Below are 23,920 nucleotides of genomic sequence, written 5' to 3' on the forward strand. Positions count from 1 at the left end.
TAAGAGCAGCAGTGGCTTGACCATTTGTGCAAAATGTCATGATCTCAACTATTCGATGCACATGGGATATGGAATATATAATCTTTCCCCTTTGGAACAAAACAAGGACAGATGAAAAACGAGTGAAGTGAAATCTAACACATCTCAAGTGTTTCTAGGACATAGGTATAAGGATGTTTTCAGAACTGAATTGTTAACTGAAGCAGTCGGCTCCACCCTTTTTTGACAGAGCTTTTATGTTGAAAAATGTTTTTAAAGGTGTTCAGAAATGGCCGTTTGTCCTGTTTGTCGCGCCTCCTTCTACAAGTTTCCACGAGTTGGCGCACAAGTTTACCAAAGTAAGGAAAACAAATTTGATTGGTCGTTATCAAGCGGGCGGGATATTCAATGTTTGGGGCAAGACAGAGCTTGCTGTGTGTGTGTGTGTTTCTCAGACGTTTGATTGACGGATGACGGATCCAATATCATTGGCTGATGAATCGTGACGCATAATTTGTGTGCCTGCATTATCCAATGCGAAAAAAACTACCCCACGTTCATCCCGGATTTACTTGAAAATAGAATTTTGCACAAAGTTTTGGCTACATCGTCTGATAGATGAGTTATTACACTAATGTTAAGACCTACAATGGACTCAAATTCAATTTTCTTTTCTGAATACCTTTAACATAGTTGACCAGATTCTGATATTGAAATCTTGTCTTGCTCAGTGGATTATACAGCCTTTTTTTTCATATAAACTTTATGCCCTCTGCCACTTATTTTTATTCAGTTATTTTCTGTATTTTATTAGGTTCAGATGTATTATTTAATTTGATCTCATTCGACTTTAATCTGTTCTAGACCTTGTGGTGCCTGTGGTTCTTTGTAGATCACAGAAAATTGGGTCATTATACATGTATTGTTGCAAATGATCACTTTGTGTTTTCTGGCCTGTCTCTTGACTCTACAGGCCCTTGTTAATGGCAGACAACACTGATGGTGAAACGTAGTGACTTGCTACGAAATCTTCTGTAGGTGTGCAACATTTCATCATCATCTTTATATGGCATTGTTCTATAAATATTTAATGCAAATGACAAGTAAATCCCATTTGAGGAGACATTGGATTGTGGGTTCTCTAAAACCTTTTATTAAAACAGGGATACTGTATGTGTCCATTCTAGGGCTGCAATTTAATCTACAGAATGAAATGATCAAAGTGAAGAGTAAAAAAGGGCTTGGGACATAATCCTGTGATGGAGGGAAATGCTAAGTAGAAATGCTTCCATCTTTTGTTTGGCAAGCTTTAATCAAATTCATCAGGAGGATATTCTAAAAAGAGATTGGTAGGGAACGTCCTTGAGGGCACAGATGCATTTCATATCTATTGCTAATTGCTTTTGTTTCTGGTTAAGACGACTGATATTTTGAAATAGGTTCTCCTTTTAAGGGCTTTTTTTTTTTTTTTTAACAAGCTCTGCTGTCAGAAGTGCTGCTTCCCGTGAGCGCTAATGCAGGGTGAAGCCGGTGGTGCTCGATAGACAGTGAACACAAAAATTAATCCACATGTTCAACAGTTGCAAAAAAAAAGCAGCTGACAATTAAATGAATTTTATGCTTTTTTTTTTGCAGGCATATTTTTTTTTCCTTTTCCCATCAGCATAGTGCACAGGTTTGTTTTGATCCTGTAGGACACCAGGCTTGTTGTCGGGGGGAACAAGGTTCCCTCGTGACCTATTTTCAGCGCAGCTTTTCATGCTACTTCACGTTGGCATTCAGCTCCTGCTCCTTTGTGAACTTCAGCCTACAAAGAAGTCTGTGAACTTGATTGGCATTCCCACGGTTTGATTGACTACAGGACACTTTTTGTAAATGTCATTGTGGATGTGTCAGATGTGTCAATCTCAGATATAGCAAGAAACAAATGAAAAGAAGTGTGCCAGATATTTTCATTGCCTTCCCCCTTTTTGGTTACAATCACTGCAACCCCCCACCTTTAAACACTTTTTTCCTTCTCGGTTTTTTTTTTTTCGTGCAGTTTGTGGTGACAGGTGAGAAAGTGCGCTCAGGAAGACTGTCAGTTTCTCAGACTTCCCGGCATACTTCCCACTGCTTTTCAGAGATACAGTAGCTATCCACATCCCCCTGTTTGGTGACCTGTCATTGCTCTTCTTTTAAGTGAAAGCCCACTGCACGGAGGAGGCCTCATTCTGACAGACCTCTCTCTGCAGACACTGTATTTTTATGAGCATACTGTCGAGCTCCACTGCTGTGAGTTACCTTATACTCAACTTTCATCCCTGTTATGCAATTTATGGACTGTATCTCTATCACCCCAGATGTCCTTCACATTTTCATAAAGACAAACAATGATGCACTTCGACACTTTCAAAACGGTGAGCTGCAATTATCATCATCCAAGCGGTTGGAGGACCTTGACGGAAAAAGTTGCTAATATAGTCAAGGCTTGCAATTAGGTTTCACAACACACATTTACAGTAAATAGGTTTGATCTTTATTCTTGAGTGTGATGAATTTTTTGGATAGTCCTTAAGCCCACGCATGGGTTCCTGATAAATGAGTAAATCTGCATCATGTAAAGGGGTTTGAAATGCCACATTCACAATCCAATGCTGAAATACAATGATGACAGTCTCGTGTGGATATTATGTTTTTAATGTCATATGTTAGATTCTTCATCTCTGTTAGATACAAAATAGACAAAAATAATTTCATATATTTTTCCATAAATTTTCAAAAACATTGTCAAGTGATCACAACATAAAATAATCAATGACAATCTTGATTATTTGCAAGTAAAATTCTATTAGCAAAATAAGTTTCTTTTTACTTTTATAGACTATATAATCACGATTTCTTCATATGTTCACCATGATTTCTCTGTAAATATCTTGAACACTGTAGTGAAATAAATGACAATCTCTTTGTGATCTGTTTTGGGATATAAAAAACTGAGGAGATTGGGGAATTGGGAGAGGAAAGCAAAACATGGAATCGCTCAACAAAAGAGGCCCATCTTCTGTGTTTAAAAAAATTATAATAAAATTACAGTCAAGCACAGTTCACATAAAATTTCATTTTTCTTTGAGGCACTCATTGCCTTGCAGCTCTATGTTTCTGTCTGTAATAGCCCTGTCGGTGATAAATGCTTGGTACAAATAAGCTTCAACGTATTGTGGTTAAATAAAAACTGACTGTAAGTGCAATGGCTGGTGGTGGACAGTGATCGGAGATTATCCAGTTGAGGCACACAATCTTTTTTTTTTTTAAATAATCTTTTTCTAAAGAAAAACAACATGACAAAGGTAGGAAAACAACAAAAAAGGAAATTAATTTTCTGCATGGCCAGTCAGAGTTTTGTCATTGGTATGTGCAGGCTGTTCCAGGGTCCCATCCATAACTCTTCCTCATCTGATAACGTGTGGTCACTTTGGGACTCCAGTGTCTCCCTACTGTTTTTGTGGTTGTCGACAGAAGTCTCTTGCTCCTCCGTGGCACACTGACCAATGTTGTTTCTGTCGATCAAGGCCTTGGCAATACTGGTCTTGGACCCAAAACTTTTAAGATCTGTGATGGTGGATCCCAGGGAGCCACAGGAGGACCGGGTGTTGAGGTTGACGTCCACGTTAGTGGGAACACAAGTACCTGTTCCATTTTCTGTCTCGTTTCCTGAGCCCTCAATGCTAATAACAGGCGGGGGTTCTTCGTGAGTCACACCTAACTTGTCTAGTTTTTTAAAATGCTTACCCAGGCGGCACGGAGAACCCAACTTCAGGTTGTTTGGGTGTAGCAGCCTCCTAGTTCGGACGATAGTGCCATTTTGTGCGAGGTAGATATTCCCGTTGATGTTGCTGTGGCTGTGGCTGTTGGGGATTCGGTTCCGCTGGGTCTCTGTGGTGCTCTCCTCTCCTGTGGAGCTGGTCTCATTCTCCCGATCTAGCACCAGCTTAATCCGCTTCTTTCTCCCAGGCTGAGGAGGAGACAAGGGGTCAAAGTAAATATATATATATATATATATTTTTTTTTTCCCAGAGGGTGCAGAGCATGCCAAATTCTCAACACAATCACTGCAGATAGATGGGTTGTACATCAGCTACTAGGATCATGGTAGATCAGAAGGAACTGTTGACAAAAACTGTTGTATTGCTAAAAATGATTCATATACCAACTAATGTGAATATTTAGAAAATCAGAGTAAACCTCAAGTATCTGCAGTTCTTTGTGAGAGCTGAATATTTTCATGGAAATCCGTGATACTGTATATTCCGGAGACATAATACTTTAAAAATCAGACAGAAACAGTCAAAGCAGACACTAGTGCAACATGCCAAATATCACAGCAGAAACAAGAGCATGAAGTACAGTAAAGGCATAAAAAGTCACACAGGAAACATCAAAGAGAAGAGAGCAAGTCAAAGATGTAAGAAAGAGCAAAATTCTCATATTTTGCAGCAGGAAAGCATCAAAGTTCTTAGTCGCTAAAGGGAAATAAGGAAAAGGTGGATGTTTGAAACACTCTGTGGTGGCAAGTAATATTTCTTCACTCCCATGCAAGGGTAATTGATTTTATTCACTCTTACTTCACAGTGAACAATATATCTCTCTAGAAGGCAGTAGAGTTTCCTTCCGACTCTGATTCAGCGTCCGACGTCGCCTCTGAGTCCTTTGAGGCGCCGGCTGAGGTCCTGTCAGAGGAGATGGCGTCTTCGTCCACCTCAGTGATAGGGGACAGTCCCCCGTATGTCTCCACAGAGGTGTCCCCGATGCTTCTGACCTCAGAGGTGTATGGGGGCGCAGTGTAGGGGGCGGAGGGCCCCGGGTCTCCGGACGCCACACTGGACGTCGTGGATGCAGCATCATCACTGAGCTCGCTGGCCTCCTTGCTCTCATCGGCGGACTCGGATTCTTCCTTGTCCTCCTCTTCGCTCTCCTCTGTGATCTTGTCTTCAGACCCAGTGTGACTCAGTGTGGACTTCTTGGAACGCCGGCTACCGCTGGCGGACCGGGAACCAGCCGAACTTTCCTCGCTGCCCAAGGAGCTCTGATCGGTCGCCTGACTGCCAGAAGAAGACCTTTTGCTGGACTCAGACTCGGTTGGTTTCTTCTGGCTGGACTCACGAGACAAAGACCCTTCGCTCCCAGACTCTGGCTCGCTGGCTGTCCCTGTCCCTGACTCGGCCTCACTGAGCTCCTCGCTGGACTTCTCGGATGTCACTGCACTTCTTGATGATCTGGTTCTCTGGGAAGATCTCACGCTTGATTCGGGTGCAGATTCAGCACCGCTAGCGGTGCCACTGCCACTGCCACTGCCACTGCCACTGCCACTCTCGCCTGCGCTCTCACTTCCTTTGCTTCCACTCCCACTCCCACTCCCACTCCCACTGCCGCTGCCGCTGCCGCTGACATCTGTGGCACTGCTGGCCTTAGTAGCTGATGATCTCATGGAAGAGCGGGCAGAAGACCCACTTTCTCCTGTGGCTCCTGAAGCCTCTTCCTCTTCAGACTCTTCATCAGAGTCCTTCTCTGTTCCTGAACCCCTCTCTGTGCTTGTTTCCTTTTCTGTTGCCGTACCTGTTCCTGACTCAGACTCTGACCCTTTCTCTGTCCCTGATTCTTTCTCTGTCTCCGACTCTTTCTCTGTCTCCGACTCTTTCTCCGTCTCCGACTCTTTCTCCGTCTCCGACTCTTTCTCTGAAGCTGATGACTTCTCTGACTCCGACTCTTTATCTGACTCTGACTCTTTTTCGGTGCCAGATTCTTTCTCACTGACAGATTCCTTCTCAGTCTCCTCTTCTTCAGATTTGGACTTGCTTTCCTCATCAGAATCCCCCGGCTCTTCATCAGGCTCTTCCTCTGAGTCCACAGTACTTTCATTGGCATCATCCCGGTCTAAATCTACTTTCAGATGATCTCTGTCAACACTGCTTTTCTCTGAGGATTCCTCATCAGAGCCTTTCTCCTTACTGCTTCCACTTGCACCTGCTTCTGGCTCACTTTCTGTCACACTAATAGACACTTTGGATTTCCTTTCATCCTCACTGGCTACTTGTGAGGCCTCCTCGTCTCTCTCGCTGCCTGTGGCCGAACCACGACTCACACTACTCTGCGACTTCCTCCGGACCTGTAACTTGTTGCCTAAGTTGATTTTCCTCAGAACTTTGCCAAGACGGCTGCGGGTGTCAGACTTGCTGTCGATTGGTCCCCTGAATGCCGGTCCGTCAGTCAGACTCTCCTGGCTGTCAATTCGTCGGGCTGACATCAGTTTGGCGTAATCCTTGTCCTTCGTCCCAGCGCCAAACATCTTGAACATCTTGGCTTTCTTCCATGGAGACGCGCCAGAGGGACCAGCATCAGATGGCTGCGCTCCTCCCTTGCTGGCTGCCAGGAGTTTGCTGAGTTTCATGACAGACTTCAGTTTCTTGGCAGCCTTAGAAGGCTCGCCCTGCTCTGCTGGCTCAGCTTGTTCGATTTCATCCTCTGGCGGCGCGTCCCTAAATGCAACCTTCTTGGATGAACCTCTACCCCGCATGCCGCCACGGCCCCTGCCTCGGCCACGGCCCCGGCCCTAAGACAGTCATATATCATTTAGCAAACTTTTGTGATGATAAAGCCACAGTGTTGAAATGTCACATAGGGCTGATACTGCTGTTTCAATATTACACTGGACACACAACATATTAAGGGAATATTATTACTCTTGAATACCTCAGGGCCATGAGGACTGTAGTAATACCCATCATCCTCCATGATCACCTCTCCATATTCATCATACATGGGAGGTATCAGCCTCCTCCGACTGCCGTACTGCGGAAGGTCATACCTGAGGAACAAATAATGGATAATGTGGTTTCTAGAATGAACAAAGAACTACCTTAACCATCTGCCAAAAGTATAGTGCCTTAACCTGTTATTATTTAACAGACGGAACAGACCGAAGCAGAAGAGGCAGCATGGAAATTAAATATCTGCTATGAGGGTGAGAATGAGTCACTAAGCTCATAATATAGCTGGTAAACTGAAGGGTTATTTAACTCCATCTGCTAAAAAATCCTCTGTTATATTTCACTTTTTTGTAGATTTGCCAGTCTTTGAAAAACGGGCAGTAACTGTTGTGGCAATTTGCTGCAAGTCCCAGCAATCACTTTTGAGAATTTGGGAAGGATATAAATGAGAAAAAAAACATGATGGTTTCCAAACTATCCTTCACTGTAGGTAACAGTGTCCTTGTTTGTCAAAGTCTAACACAAGAATGCAAACATGTAATGCCCAAAAGCCAATAAATCAGAACATAACATTAAAATGCACCACTTGAATTAACTGTCATTACACTAAGAGACAAGAAAAAGAGGTGAGATTTAATAACTCATTCTTTTTCTTATTTCAATTGACAAATACCGTCCACCATTTGGCATTATTTTGGTCTTAACTGACAAAGACCATTGATACTGAATATCTGAATTATACTTTGAATTGTTCAACGGTAAATTTGAGGAGGGAAAGAGGTTGGTGTTGGTGCCACTCTCTTAACATGTGAACGCCTGGGGACGGCTGGATTTAAAGCTTAATTGCTGTTAAAGTATGCCCCTCAATGCAAATAGAAAGAGATCAAAGGAATCCGATCAGAGTGATGACACACTCGCTGGCAACTGCAGATTTTACTGTGAAGTTTGTGACACACCATTAAAATATAATTACAGCCTATTGCAAATGAAGGTCTGTGTGATTCAGACACAGTAATTTAAGTTATTAGAGATGACAGGAGAGGTAGGTCGGTGAGTCTGTACAGAGACAATTACAACACATTAACATAAGTCAGAATTTTTTTTCAGCAATATCAGGTGTAAAAGCTTCTCGCTGTTTTGATAAACTTGTAGTGTAATTCACCAGAGTTGTGCAAGTCACCTGCAAGAGAGCAGGAGCATTAAATGAATAACAATTACTCAGCAGCTGTTGCAGCTTTGACTTGATGTTTTTTCCTCTTTAGCCTGTATAGGCAATGAAGCAGGCAAGTCAAAACACCCTAAAAGCACTGAACCATGGGAAAAGGGAAAGACTTTTAGGCCCTCAGGTACCTGATTGAAGGCAGCATAAATGATCTCATTTGATGGGGGAAAAAAACTCTGGTGGTGGTATATAATGCTGAAGGGGCAGCATAAGTTATGCACATCATTTTAGTCTGAACTCCTTTGCAATGCTTTCCACTCCCCAAGGACCCCAGCAACGGGAGCTGGGAGGCAAGGTCACAATAAATAAGTTGTAATGATGGATTCTTTTTTTTCTCACTTCACTTGAAATTAATCAATGGAGATCAATTCCATGGATTAGAGTAAAAGTGGAGAGAGACGAGAGAGTCAGTGGGCTGCATGCTCACCCTTGGTCATAATTATAGTAGTCCTGTGTGTAGTAGTCTTGGCCTGGGTCAATACCTGACTCCATGGACAGTTCCTGCAGTGAGGGAGAAAGAGAAATTACTCAGCACTCTCTACAGACAGACAGCAGAAGAAGAGCAGCAGCATCAGACAGGGTAAATATACAGCAGATTGACTACAATCCCTGTGAATTAAGAAAAGCAGTTTCTACCTCAGGTCTCAGAAGAGACGGTCTCAGCAGTTGCTGTTGCTGCCAAATATTAGTACAGAAGAAGGATAAGGTAATGGAAGGAATGCTCAGGAGAGACACAAACATAGGAAGAGTTAACTCTACACATTTCAGATGTAAAAGCCAGGAAATGCAGGCCTCTCTTAAGTTTACAGCTAAATCTATCTTACACACCATGAGGTGAAAATATTGATGAAATATCGACGGAGAGTCAGGGAAAAGGATGGAACGAGTTAACCAAGCGATGGAGTATGAAATTGAAAGTAAGAAATTGCAACAAAAACATAAAAAATCCTGCATCTGTTGGATGTTAACATTTCATAGATGACTTGAAGGTGACAAAAAGTGAGTTTAATGTCAAAGTTGTAAAACAGAGTGGCTTTGTTTGGTCTCTGATTATGTTTTCTTCCCAACAGAGCAGGAAAAACTCATCCAAATGCTTATCTGCCATTGGACAGGAACATTGGAGAATACAACAGACTTTCAAATCAAACCTAAACTGTAATGTCAGTGTTAGAAGTGCTATCACCGGGATCTCATCTTAATCTCATTCAGTGTTTTCCATCAAGCGAGTTATAGATAAGAATAATAGGATATAAGCTGCCTCAAGCTGCCTTGAGAGTGACAAAATGTCTTGGCACAACAATGAGATAAAAACACATCACAACAGGAATGCTTACCTGCCTGCCGTAGCCTCTCCTCCTGCGTGCCGCAGAAAAGAGAAAATAAGACAAATAATGAATATGGATTGACAGCAAAGTTTAAAGTGCTTTTAGATTAAGAAATGTTAAGTACACGGGACTAGTGTGTCTACATTCTGCTGACCAGTGAGGAAATTGCAGCTTTACTTACTGTGCATTTTCATGTGTTAAATTAAAGAGTTGCAGATATTCTTCAGTTTTAAAAGAGAGGGTGCCTAAGGCCACACTGTTATCACGCTGGTGTGGGCTGTTTTTTTTCTCCCGTTATCTCATCCAAACAGGGAGGAGAAAAAAAAAAGATACAATAAACGCAAATATCAAAGAGGCCGGGAAGATTGGAGTTTGAAAAAAGTCAGTGTTTATACAGACATATCTAGAGCATCTCCAAGCAGATATAAAAAGGACATTGTGATTCATGGAGGAATTACTAACTCAAAGAAAGTTAATAAAATTGTCTTTGGTTATCATGTCATAATGTGCAATATTCTCTCCACAGGCAGCACTGTTTTGTTTTTCTAAATTAAAGTAAGTAAATCTTAGGAATTCCACTCTATCAAACAAATAAAAAACAACAACTCAGAGCTGCTCCTGAAGGGAACGGCAGTGCATCTGCAGTGCACTCAGCAGAAGTCAATGAGAAACAGCGAGTAATGGAGCAGCCTGGCTGAAACCTCCAGGTTCACAAGCGTACAACTGTAACCTGTCTGAGCCCATAAATAATGACGACTTTCACACTCAGATATATGGCCAAGCAATGATGTGAGCTTCCTCTGGAGAGCTGTAATCTGTTATTATGGGCAGGGACCAGGGGACAGGGCACCGCCATATGGCCACACCTCCCAGGCAGAGTGGATGATGGGAGTGGGATCTGATGGATGACCTGTTGGCTTGGCTGCCGGCTACTGCTGCTTCATACAACATCAAGAAAAATGGCTCAGTGGACAGCAGCCATAGGAAGTTTGCTCAAGAGACGACTTGGGGGAAGATGTGTGATAAGGTAATGTTGTAGAAAAAGAGGTGAGAGAGGTGAGGTCAGGATTTCAACAAGACTTGAATATTGAAGAAATCAGTGTATTATATCTATAACGGTGAGGTGGATCTTGGCTCTTGGCTGTAAATAGCTTCAGAGTTTGTCACTGTGGATTTTCTGCACACTGAAGGTGTTATTATGCTGCCAACAGATACATTCACCAACAAAGACAAGTCATTGTGGCAGGAATCAGCTAAAGGTAAAACAAAGCAACGTGTCTTCTTCTAAGTGTTAGATTTGAATATTTGAATAAAAATCACCCTCATGTCTGCAGACTGAATATAAATCTACATCCAGCAGCCAGTTACTTTAGTTTTGCATAGACTACATACTGGAAACAGGGGTAAGACTTGTTCTCTGCATAGAAAACCAACACCTCTATGGTTCAATAATAGATTCTATGTTTAATTTCTTAAATCTGTACAAAACTATACACAACCAAAACATAAAAAAACAGTGGATTTACAAGGACCTGTGCAGTGGAGGACTATTTCTTAAACAGGCATAATAGTTTGTTTTTTTAGGCAGAGTTTCTTTTCTTTGGATGGAGCTAGGTAATCTGGCTCCATTAGCTGCAGATATGGCAGTGACCTTCCTATCAAACTCAGCACAAAACTGGATAAGTAAACTTACCGATCTCTAAACTTTCCAAACTATTCCTTTAACTAAAACATGTAGAAGATGTATTATGTGGTGTTAGAGAGGGTGGATGTTTTCATGCAACAAAGGATCTCTCTGTCTGAATACTTCTATATATTCTGCCTTAGAATTTTCTGAAGAGTAATATACCGAGACCTGCTTAGTGCTGTAATTTTTACATTTCTCAACTTTCATTGTTGAGCTTCTTTGATTTCAGTTACTTTTGAGTGGCTTTGTAAGTTGCCCATAGACATGTCCTTTGGAAATGAAGTTTAAAACTACTTTAATCATCAAATTGGAAAAATGTTAGATTTCTGTTTCTTTTATGTGTATTTTTTTCATACCCTTGCACTGAATTATCAGTCAGGGGACAAAAAAGAGTTTGATAAAAAACCAATAGTAAAAAAATGGAACATAAAGAATACCATCCATTCAAGCGTACTGCTCTTTCGGTTAAAAGAAACAGTATGTGAGCTGCTAGCCTCCTTACAAAATAGATTACCCCATGTCGTGAACATGGAATACAGAATTAGCAGGCCTTCGATCTGCCCATCAGGGCAATGTGTGATGAATCAAACATTACATTTCTCTGGAAGGGAGGTATGCTAAGACCATTTGCCTTAGGGCATGGGGGGAGGGGGGTGAAACAAACGAATGAAGGGTATGTGGGAGAAAGAGAGAGGAGAGAGGAAGTGAAAAACCTGAGCGCAGGAAAAAAATGGAAAAGAGGGGACAGAGGCCGCATGGCAATGAGCGCAAAGAAGGTAATAGAATCTCCTGAGATCCAAGAGGAAAGATTAACAAGAAGACGCCACGGCTTGGAAAGTATTAGAACTAACTGCAGGGGGAGAAGAAGTGAGCGAGAGAAGCACAGACAAATGGGACAGGCAGAAGGTCAGAGCAATGGAAAAGGAAAGGAGAGGGTAACAGTAGTTGACAATCCCACAGGCAGCGGCCCTGGTTAACGATTGATTGGCTCTCTAATTAGCCTTTTCCAGTGTGCAGCCGAACATCATAGTGACTACTTTATCATGCTGGGAGGATCTCTGCACACATGTGAGCAGACAGGTCCCCCAGAGGTTGGCTCTCTTTATTCAACACAAGTCTGTTGGGGAACCAAAGTCAATGTATTCTTTTAGCTGATGCTTTGTCCAACATAAGACGATGTCTTCACTTAGAAGTGCCTGGCTCCATCATATCTGCAATGAATTGTGTTGCATTTAAATTAAAGGATTTTCAATAGTCTGTCGTCGTATCCAATATTTTTATTATGACTTGTGATGAATGTTTCAGTGTATGTATCTCATGAGGTCTGTCACATTCATTCATCATTGCACGTAGTTCCTGGTAAGTACACCTAAAAATGCAATATGCAAGCAGAAGTCGCTGCAACAGGTTTATGAATATGTTTCATCAACAAATGTGTGATCATCCTTTCTGAATACTGTGAAGCTTATTTCACAGTATTTGCATACCTTTGGAAAATTTTTATGGTAATTTTTCCCTCATTTGGGGAAAAAAAAAACTAACATAATTTCTTTTTCTTCCGCCTTAAAATTGGATTCTGCAAGAAGCAACAGCGTCCGAGATATTCATGCACTTATGTCGGTAAAGGAAGGAGGAAAGCAAATTTAAAATCAGTAAAATGCAGCGAGGTTAACTGTTTGGGAAACAGACCTCAGGGGTGTGGGATTTGAAAAATTTGGCGATAAGTGTAATTTCATGAAAACAGTTTTGGTTATGAAACGGTAATGGTATGATTATGAACATAAACAACATACTTATCATGTGATGCACTGACTAATTGGGAAACTCTGGGGTGCACTTTACACTTTCACAGATCTCATAGCAAAATGCAAATAAACTAAAGCAAAGTGATTCTGAGTATGCAAGCCTCTTTCATGTTCTAATTCAAGCCTGTAAGCATATTGTACAGTCAGTGTGGCAGGACTGAGCACATTTCTTGGCAGGTGGCACTAAAATTTGATTTTCACACAAAGTATTGAGTAAAAAAAAAGCATTCTGTTACAGCTTATATAAAATACTACCAACTGTGCAAAAGAAAAGAAAAGTATTTAGAAAGAACAGACACACAGGCATAGAAATGTATGAATATAAATAATGAGAGTTTGGAGAAAAAAAGAGAAAAAAGTCAGAACACTGTGGACTGAGAGGAAAAGTGTTCACTGTGCTCAGCAGTGTTTGGGCTGTTTGAGTTCAGTTGGCTCGTCTGCTGATCCTCTGCTGCCATGTTCAGTTGACTCGTTTCAGAACAGTTCAGACTTGCTGTCGAGTTGATTTGGACAGCAGAGCTGGAGTTGGTTGTTTTTGGCATGCTCTGCTCATCATCAGGATCAGAGCTTTGCAGTTTGTTTGCGTCCTCTGATTCCTCAGTCACTTGCGGTTTCTTGTTAAACTTGGGCACCTTGCAATTTTTGTCTACTTGGCTGTACAGGTTGGCAACAGACCTCTCTATGGCGGCTAGATTCTGGATGTTTTTCAAGATCCCTTTAAGCTCCTTCCTCCCGGCGTCGGTTTCTGATGGGGTGAGGGGAGGGGGGTGCTTTCGCTCAGAAACGGGGCGAAGCGAGGACACGGGCGGCAAAGAAGTCGGAACAAACTGGACAATTGGACGCGACTGATCACTGATGGCGGGGGAGGGAGGGGGAGGGAGAGGCGGCGGAGGTGGGGGCGGATGGGGTATTCTTTCAGGAGGGGGAGGCGGCGGAGGGGGAATGCGTAGTTCAGGAGGGCGGGGGGTCGGAGCTGGAGGGGGAGGGGGAGGTGGACTGGAGGGAGGAGATATGGATATGGATGTGGATGTGGGTGGGGGAGGCGGAGGCGGTCGTGGCTTCTGCGGAGGGGGAGGCGGGGGATTCTCTGGTGGGTCTGGTATGATTTCCACCGTGATCTGACAAGGCTGCACTGTCATGTAGCTGGAGATGCTGGAGCTGAACTTGCGGAGGACCGGTGGAGTCGGCCTCTGGCTAGCCAGGGGCCATGACTCCTCTCCCTGAGTAATCATAATACTGGGAGGCACGTCTCTTCCTACAGATGTGGGGCTGTAGGGGTAATCCATGATGGAGAAAAGGGCTTCTGGTGTCAGCTCCAGCATGTCATCACTGTCTCTGTCTCTGACAAGGATGGTAGAGAGTGAGCCTTGGGAGCCTCTGTGTTGCTTCAGGGTCTGTTCCTGGCGGGCCTGTTGCTCAAACTGCCGGGCTTGCTCACGGACCGACAGCTTGGTGTCTGCGCTGCTGCTCAGTCGAAGCGTGTCTGCGCTCTGCGGCCTTCCCTCGCCTCTCATGGCTGCTTGGAGTATCTCCAGCTCCCAGTCGGACGGGTCCATGAGAGCTTGTCTCCTTGGCGCCTCGTAGCTCTGCAGCCCTCCGTGGATGCGAGCAGGCATGGTCCAGACGCCGCCTGACCCTGCTGTGTGGGGGGGAGAGTAGGAGAACCATTTTCTAGACGTACTCCCCCCCCGTGCATAGACTTCAGGGCTGCTGAGGGGGCTGTTGTCATCGTAGACAGGGTTGTGAGTTGTGAGCGGGTTGCGATCAGAGAGGAAGGTCACGTTGCTCTCTGACTTGGGTAAGTTGGAGTGCAGTGTTCCGTTGCCGCGGGGTGCGATGGTGCGACGGGCAAAGGTGCTAAAAATCCTCTGCTGGTCAGCTTCCTGAATGACAGACTTTTTAGCCCTGCCCCAGTGAAAGGTGGAGGTGGAAAAGAAAGAAGAAACTTGAAACAAATGAAGATTGATGGTTTAAGATAAAAGGGTGAGGCGCAAGCAGCAGTAGCACTATGATGACTCTCAATACTGTGACTTATTATAAAATAAAACACTTCCGATGTTATATGTTATGTTAACACAGAAATAGTATGGCTACATTTAGACCACCTATCTGGTTTAATATATTGTATGATCATAAAAATTACCAATATCAAGCCATACTGGATACATTTGTGCAATGAGTCACAGCACTGAGAGATGGGAAGAAAGAAATGTGATGCTAAAGGCAACAGAAAACTAAAGGAGACAATTGTCTAATGGAAAGGTGGAGAGGAGACAGCTAATAGCGATAGCTACTAAAGTGCAGGCCCTATAATCAAAGGAAGCTTCTTTTCTCCTGACTACATGGAAGTAAAAGGGTTTCACTGAGGTTAGGAAAAAACAAAAGCGCTCCAACTGCTACCAAGTCACCAAGGTCACTTAACAAAACAGGAATTACCTGTCGTAATTGTGTTAACACACAAGAGTATGAATAATAAAAAGAGAAACATTACCATTTTCCAAAAGGTTGCGTACATACCGTAATCATATATACTCAGCTAATATGCTCAGCAAAAGCTCTAAGCAAGAGCGAAAGCAAAGGCGCTGCTCCTGTGCTTTATTAACAAATAATAGCTATTGATCATATTCATGGACTTCATATGTGTTGGGATTACTTACTGCAGTCTGAATCCAGAGACACAGGGGGATAGAGATGATGGAGAAGATAGAAACACAGACAGATGGTAAGAAGACTAAAGCAGAAATGTCAGAGGTGTTAACGAAAAATGAAGACAGGGAGGAAGTGGAAGCGCAGGGGTACGTCGAGTTTCTGCATACTGCAGGGAAATACTGTACTGATTTATTCGCCGTGTGCCTCTGAGAGTATGCACAAACACAACACGCACACAATCACTCACGCAAACACACTCCCTCTTTGTGTTGCAGACACACGTTTCAAAGTGTTTTAATAGGATTGTTTATAGGACCAACTCCACTTACTCCTGGAGCAGGCTGGAAAATAACCCCTAAATAAACAATGCTGGGCTACCATACAATCCCCACGAGACCTTTTCTCCTGCTACACGACCAAAAGCTTCTGCTTGTTGTCGAGTGTTGGTCAACATCCTGTCTCGAGCTCTATACAGCTTGCCATTAACTCTCCATTTTCTTTCTTTCTTTTTTTTTCTTCCTTTAACAGCAATTGTGATGTTAGCAGCAGTATTACTTGAACATGCTGTAAATCAAAATTGCTTCACCCTGCTGGGCTCCAGTTTCAATTCAACCTAATTTGCTCCATAAGCAATAGCGTAACATTACCTGAGTAATATTCAGCATGAAAGCTGATATTTGATCACGCTGATGGTAAAAACACCCTGGCAAGCTCTGGAAGCTTTCAATATGGATATTAATAAACTATTTATGATAATTAAAACAGCATCAATTAAGCAACATATGGTGTTTTTGTTTCTAGTCCCAGTAAAGTATGTTTTTTTGTTGGTACTTATTGAACTTTACACAAACTTACCTTGAGACAGGGCCTACGCAAAAATGCATACACAGTCGAATTAGAAACACATACATAAGCTAAAATCTAATCACCAGCTGTGCTGCGACATACAGAGTGCTTTATCTACAGTGGATCAAGGTTTGGAAGCCAAAGAGCAGAAAGACCCATTGATGCAGCTACTAATACTCTGTAGCAGCAGGTAGATTGGACGAGATTCAAAGAAAGGAGGCTGCAGAGCACCATACAGTGCCGGCTCATCATGGGATAAGGTGGGATGGGTGGGATAGGAGAAGGAAAACAAAGGGTCAGGGTTGACTCACATGCTGCTGTCGCCCAGCTCTTCATAGAGGTTAGCGCTGGGAGCAGCCGCAGGAGGTGCTTTCCCTCCCGGTGGTAAAGCCATCTGAATCCTGGCGGTTTTGGCACACTCTGCCTGTCGCCTGTGCACAGTGTTGACATTTACAGTCACAATCAAGTGTTATTTTGACCACATGAAAAACAAAACCCATGACAAAACCCCCCCTGAAAATACTGGCTTTTGTTTCCTCCACGTTGGATATTGTTAAGAATTAACTCTTCCTGGAACAGCGTGGTTTAAAAGTAAGCAGAGGCCACACACATCACTTATGCATGAAGTCAATGCCATGAATTAACCATGTGTTTTCACAAGATATTTCTGCACAGAGGAGAAACATGGAGTCACTGGTGGTAAATCTAGCGATGATGTTACGTGCCATCATGTCTTAAGAAATGCTGGGAATAGGAAAAAGACTTAGATTTCATTGTGGATGTCCTATACAGCTATACCTCATCCCATGATACACTAGTAAACATCATATTCACTGCCATGAATTCCAGTCCGGTGTATATAGCTGTGTGAACTGGCATCCTACCAGCACCCCTGATGTGCACAAGGGTGTGAGAGTCTAATCAATGCTGCTTGCACCTTTAAATTGCACATGAGACACCAGAGAACTGAAGGGGGACCAGAAGGTTTTCAGGAGGTTTTGAACAGAGCGATAAGTGGAGCGTTGGAGTTGAGTGACAGGATGTTTAGCAGCTGCACTCTGAACCACGAAGTCTTGTTAGTTTCGGGTTGATTTCTTGTGCGATCTTATGTGCAGTTGTTCTGCCAAGTCAAACATTGATTCTACAAACTACAAGAAGAATCAGTGCTGCTTTGGATTATTATGCTGGAGACATTTCAAAAGGATGGTGTTAGCTTCATTATCACACATTCAACCAATCTTAAAATAACTGAATAAAGACATGCACACACACACACACACACACACACACTTGAGAACTTGTTAGACACAAAGAGGAATTATTACTTACTCTTTGAACCTGGTGGTGGGTTTTGGCGCAGCAGAAATGAGAGGAGACAAGAAGAGAGAGAGATAGAGACAAAAGAAGATGCATAATTACATCATTTGGCGTAACTGTAACTTCATATACAAAGTATTTAATGTCTTTTCAAAACATGTTAGGGGATTAATGAGCATTAGGCTATTCATAGAAGCCTTACAGAGGCACCATCAGATCTTTGTGTAAAATACTACTTCCACCAATTTAAACACTAAACAGGAGAATGAGAGGGGAAAAAAACAACTCTCTGTACGTTTCCCCCAATTTCTATGCAAAGTAGGAAGCACTCAAGCCTCAAGGAGTGACCGCAAGGCTACATGCAAAAGTAGCCACTGCTTTTAAGTGAATCTTTTACATTACTTATTCACAACAAAAAAAAAATCAATTATTCCACATGAATAAACAGATTCATGTTTTAAATATAACATTCATTCCCAAATTTGGGGACGACGGTGAATTATGTTGACACAGAAATGAGAAAATGATTTCCTGAATCATTCGATTTCACCAAAGTAAAGTCGCCACCAACAAAGCGCCATCTGCTACGGCAGTTTGCGTGTTAGGTCTAATGTCACCATCAACAGCTTTCTGCCGTGTGTTTGGTCTGCGCATTTGCATAAGGACAGCCACTCCGCCCATCTGCCGTGAATAAACATTTCCCAAACACCGACATTTATGGAACACTTGCAGCATACCAATGATTACAGGGGAGCAAGAACCCGACTAACGCCAACTAAGAGCTCAGTCACCTCATCGATGTGAATGATTCCTTTTTTTTAAATTCATACTTTCTGTAAACTGCACAGTGTGTGTGATGCGTGAATGAGAGCGATAAGGCCGGAGAGACAGAGGGAGCCCTGTTTACTGCGTGTGTGCCGGGCAGAGATGATTAAGTAGTGTGAAGACGCACTGTGACGGTCACAATTGGCTGTAGATATTTGTCACAAATGAGTGTTAATTAATCTGCTTTCACAGAGCCTGAGCAGGGAGATTAGCCCAGCAGAGTGCGCAGTCAGCATGTCTGATGACAGAGAGAGGAAGCGAGAGAGAGACAGAGAGAGAGAGAGAGGGAGAGAGAGAGAGAGAGACGCAGGTAGCAAACAAGCAAGAAGCTCTGTCACTTTATCTTAAATAGTTGACAAACACACGCTTCAACAACACTGTTTGTGGTTATGCCGGCTCTATTCTTACAGGCCACAGGGTGGAGGATGTAAACAAAATACAAACAATACATATCTGATTTGTCTGTGAGGAGCAAACCTCCGACTAAAACCAAGTGTAGCACAGTATCTCCGGAGATAATGGCCTGCTTAATTAAAATATATTTCCCTGTTGGTATCATGACAACCAGTTAAAGATGATTAATCGATTACAGGAAGCCAGTGATCATCCCAGAGATGAGATTACTCACTGTTTGTAGGTGACCATGACGATGAGGATGGCAGGGATGCAGCAGAGGATGATGATGATGGCCAGAGCCAGAAGAGCTCCCTCTGTGTAGCCCACGGCCTGGGCCGCCTTCTTCACACTGGCCACGATGTCCGGAGAGCGGATCTCCAAGATGCGGCCGCCTTCGCCAAGGTACGGCTGGAACTCCTTGTTGATCTCTAGCACGTTCCCATCCAGAAATCTGTGAATTTTTGTTTTTACAAATAATGAGAACCGGAGGAAAATGGTTTTCTGGCTATATGAACCCACTGTAATTTATTCCAATGATGTAAACTCTTGATCATATTTGCTTCTATAACCCATGTTTTTTAAAATTCTAAATATGTACAAATGGTAACATGAAAACAGGCTTTATAGCAAGTTGTAGCTCACTGTTTACTTGTCTTGCTCACAACTTTACAAATTTTGTTCACTCCCCCCACCCTCAGAGTGTCCTTTGTGGTAGCAGGCAGCTGTTTGCAGTGAAAAAGCTTCACAAAACTCACTGTGCACTTCCTGCTCAGCAACAAATAGCAGACAGACGCAATTACCGACTAGCTGGTGAACAAAGCGGGGCATTTGCTTAAATAGCTCATTTGCTGGGAGACAATTATTTCAAGGTCAGTGACATCTGGTAATTTAGATCATCACATTTTGAGTGGTGCAAAAGCGGCCAGGGATAGGCACATTGCTTGCACATGTTTATTTTTGTCCTCATGTAGGTGCAAATGGTTTTGTTGACAAGAAAAGATAAATGACAAACTCAGGGCGACCTTTCTAGCAACATGTGTTGATTCATGTCCAACAGCGTGTCAATTGCAGACCTGTGGCAGAATATGCATCAGGGTTGTAGTAAAATGCGCACCCAAGCAATCCACCCACTGTTGTTCCAGTGTTATTTTGTTACAATAACCAGGTGCTGCAAAGTGGCTCTCAAACATTTCAAACCACAATGGAAAGAGCAGAGTGTCACTTTCAATTACTGTCATTTTTGTTTTTCTATAGGTGAATAAATGAGCGGAGATGAAGGTTATTAGTCGGCCTCTCTTGCAATCTATCCTCCAGAGAACTCAAACGGTGGAGAGTCCTGCGTTCAAGGTGGCATAAGGACACTTTATAATGCAGGAATCCACTCCCTATATTGTCTTTCTCTTTTCCCCCCTCTAAGATCCGACAGCAAAGTCGCTGATATATAACATGCAATTACCCCACAACATTGACAGACACGCACTGCATGCATAAAAAAAGCCTTTCTTGTCTAGTTTAAATTGTTTTCCTGACAGTCTCTCAAAGGAGAAAGATTCTTATAAAGGAGAGACGTAGGAGTGAAAATTAGCTTGATTCTCTGAGAAGTTGCCACTTGCAGCGATGATTACTAGTCAAGGTTTAAAAAAAGCCATTCTCAAGATGCCCACTACATGGTGGCAGGCTTAACACCCTGTCTACTTAAAAAAAGGCTGTGACACACACTCATCACATGGTCAAGGACACTGATTCAATGTTCATAGATTAATTCAGCACACCCACAAATTTCAATCTAATCACAGCTCTCTAAATGTCATTTGAAAGGAGGTTTTGCAGATCAACTCCAAACTGTCCAACTCTTATTGAAAAGAAAAGTGAAGTGAGTTTTCTCAGCAGCCACGCAGAAAAACAGAACTGGCAACACACACGGACAAATGAAGACAGAAGATGGTGTCAGATATTTCAACGCAGTGTTAGCAGGAGAGCATATTTGTAGAGAGTGAAGGAATAAACTGGTTCATATTGACTGGCAACTCTGGCTTTTTTCAGATTGGTGTCAGATCGATCAGGGAGCTAAAAAAAACATTAAAAGGTAAGCACAAGATTGTCCTCAGGTGCAAACCTAGGTCAAATTCTTTTTTCTTCTGAGGAGATGAAAAAGCATCTGCTTGGCACTTTTTCTCAGCAGTGCTTTAATATCAAGAGAACATGGTCTCTCTGTGGTCAAACAGTATTTTATCAAACAATTTCAGACAGTCCCTGGGGACACAGGTATCCTCTCTCTATATCTGTTCCCAAACAAAATGAATAAGACAAAAAATAAATAGGAATAATAACAATTTGTACAACCTCTGAGTCTGTCTTGACTGGTTGTATTGAGGGACTGCTTGAAATAGACCTTGCTTCACTCAGAGTCCACCCATAACCTCCCCTCTTCCTTTTACCTTTAAATCTGCCCCTTTCCTTTAACATATGACAGATCTGGTGCACCAGCAGGATTATCAAAGTCTTATCAAGAAGGTAAAGGCAGTGAAAAGTGGAGATGCAGTCAAGCGGAGCCTGAGAAAGAGATATCTGCTGACTCACTGTACGGACAGAGGGCAAAGAGAGACTGCCCGGAAACATGCAGCACTTCAGAGGCACAGGGGACATCAAATCAAACCAAGAGCTGGACTGGACTTTTGATAATAAAATTCACCCACTCACTTGAAAAGCTCCTGGCGCGAAATCGCTCTGTTGGTGAGTGGGTCAATGGCGTACACCATCAGGTCCGACTTGCTGTAATCCTCTAGTTCATAGCCATCGCCATGGCGACGCGGCCCAATTGCCTCTACGATCACCTTGGCACCTGGAATCTGGTCCTGGACGTGGCGCTCCAGAATACTGACATGAACGGAAAACCACAAGTCAAACTCATAAGAACAGCAATATAGATGTCAATACTAAAAAAAAGCAAGAAGTGGTTAGACTTACATTAGCCAAAATACAGGTTCACATCAGTTCAAATAATTTCTGGCACTGCTATGCCCAAAGCAATATGAGCGCTACCAATCTTAAGTACTGCACTCTGGCAATGATTATCCCATTGGGCAGCAGTTTGCCTCTCCACACTGGGCTCTTGGCAAAGCAAGACTCTGATAATCCTTTTCAGGCAGGGAGAAATCCACACCTCAAATTACAGCCAATAAAGGAAAGCCTTGCTCTCCACCTTTGCCAAAGAGGATAAACAGTTTGAGCACTCAGGTAAAATGGCTCTGGATCATCACCAGCCCCGTGCAAAATTGCAGACCTCTCAAATGACATCAATGCAAAGAGCTTAACATGACTAATGTGTGTGTGTTTTCCAGCCTAAACAGCAGTGTCACATGCGTGGGCGAGACACAGTGAGCTCTTGAAAAACAACTATTAACACCCATTTGCCTTTCAGATGAAGTAATTAGGCTAAAACACTGTGCCCCAAGAGCTCCAAAAAGATGTTTCATGAATCTTCATTATTAATTAATTTGGACTAGAAAAACACACTCCAGGGGATAGACTCACCTGTCTTACTGGCTAATTCACCATCTTAACTGATTGATCACTGCTTAATGAACAACAAAAATTAGTTTTTCTGACATTGGTTTTTATTAGCCCATGTTCACTTTTAATAGTTATTTGGCGCAGCCGAAACACTTTTGTATCCAAATGCAGGTGCCACCTTGAACCACATTCCCCTCGTATCACACTGGGCCAAGCACCGCACAAAAAGAGGCAATTAATTTGTCAATTCTGCCTAGGAAATCAATTAAAAGAGGGACATTAGAAGGTGAAAAAATGTACTATAAAATAACAGGCAACTAGCAAAAGAGATATTATGAATTTCACCGTCATATTAAACTGTTGCTTGCTTTATCTAAAATTAGCACAAAATTGAACTTCTAGTAACACTCACATTGGATTTGTGTCATTTAAAGCGTTAGTTCAACATTTTGACAAATTCACCTATTGCCATATTACCTATAGTCTTAGGGGTAGGTTCATTACCTTTAATTGTCGGTGTAAACTGTTTTTAGAACGACGGAGCATATCGGCGTTGTTGGATGTGTATTTGATGAGTTTTGAGGGAAAGGCGAAAGTACCGTTTCGTGAGCAACTTGCGTCCCTGCTCTGTCGATCTAAAAATAGCTTGCACTGACAGTTAAAGGTAATGAACCTACCCCTAAGACTATAGGGATTATGGCAATAGGCAAATTTGCCAAAATGTTTAACTATCCATTTAACAAAATTGTACTTTGGTTTTGCTTTCATAGTTCATTCATGTTAAACATTGTCTTACCTGATGAGCTGCTCCTTATTCTCTTCCACTAAAGTTGGGGGAACAGTGGATACAACAACTTGCATGTCCAGTGCGTTGACCACGGAAACCTGATGATGGACAGAAGGTGAGGAAAAAAGAAGTTAGCAGAAAATGAAGGTAAATAGTGATTAAGCCAATTATTCACAGGTCCAACTGAGAGTTTGGTTAACATTTTCAAATGCCTCTATCTGTGAACCAAATGAGACTCCCTAATTGCTGCCTCGTATTGGTGCCATGTGGCAAACTTAACAGTGCCTAATTCTGATGCCACAGTTAAGTGCATAGGCAATGGTCTCTGTGCACCGTGGCCAAATCTCCCATGTGGCTCCTGTGAAATTAGGTTTCCCCTTGAAAATTAACGAGCACCACGGGTAAGCACTCGCTGCTCCTTCATATCCAGGCAATGTCCCAGACCCTCCTTCTGTCTCGTCAGGGCCTTGTTAGGAAGACATATTTCATGGAAACGAAAAATAAGCCTGCCCACAGTCAGGACAGATGAGGATTGAACTGAGGGGGCAAAGCTGAGCTCAATCACAGCTGAGGCATTGAGGCTAAATTATCAGGACAAAGAAACACACACATAAATGAGATGTCTGCCTTTAGACAGACACCCAGACACAGATAATGGATACACATAGCTGAGAGAAAGAGTACTGCATAAAAGAGACCACATCTTGACTACAACATGTAAGAAAAATAATCACCTGGGCTTGTGTATTTGAAAAGGTACGAAAAAAGGAAGACATTCATTTTCACTGCCTCAATTATATGCATAATTTGTTTATTTCGTCTT

The 23,920-nt window shown here is 42.6% G+C and overlaps 1 protein-coding gene across 7 annotated transcripts in view; it reads right to left on the bottom strand.

The window, feature by feature from the left end:
* Positions 1-2,637: 2,637 nt before the first annotated feature.
* Positions 2,638-23,920, bottom strand: part of LOC146973387 (protocadherin-15-like) — a 236,431-nt gene continuing 215,148 nt past the window's right edge. For 4 of the 7 annotated variants that reach the window (XM_085799887.1, XM_085799884.1, XM_085799885.1 and 1 more), the window contains 4 exons: positions 23,107-23,195; positions 21,498-21,674; positions 19,030-19,248; positions 18,464-18,639 (listed from right to left, as the gene is read on the bottom strand). In XM_085799887.1, the coding sequence (XP_085656013.1) occupies positions 18,588-18,639; positions 19,030-19,248; positions 21,498-21,674; positions 23,107-23,195 (537 nt within the window). In that variant the 3' untranslated portion in view covers positions 18,464-18,587. Of the gene's footprint in view, positions 3,974-6,708; positions 6,824-8,374; positions 8,449-8,583; positions 8,623-9,281; positions 9,304-16,569; positions 16,691-17,588; positions 17,598-18,463; positions 18,640-19,015; positions 19,249-21,497; positions 21,675-23,106; positions 23,196-23,920 lie in introns of those variants that run through there. The other 3 variants (XM_085799888.1, XM_085799886.1, XM_085799889.1) reach the window with 2 other exon arrangements.

Source organism: Trachurus japonicus, chromosome 15 (assembly GCF_045865225.1).
Source record: "Trachurus japonicus isolate A0001 chromosome 15, Traja_1.0".
NCBI classification, from domain to species: Eukaryota; Metazoa; Chordata; class Actinopteri; order Carangiformes; family Carangidae; genus Trachurus; species Trachurus japonicus.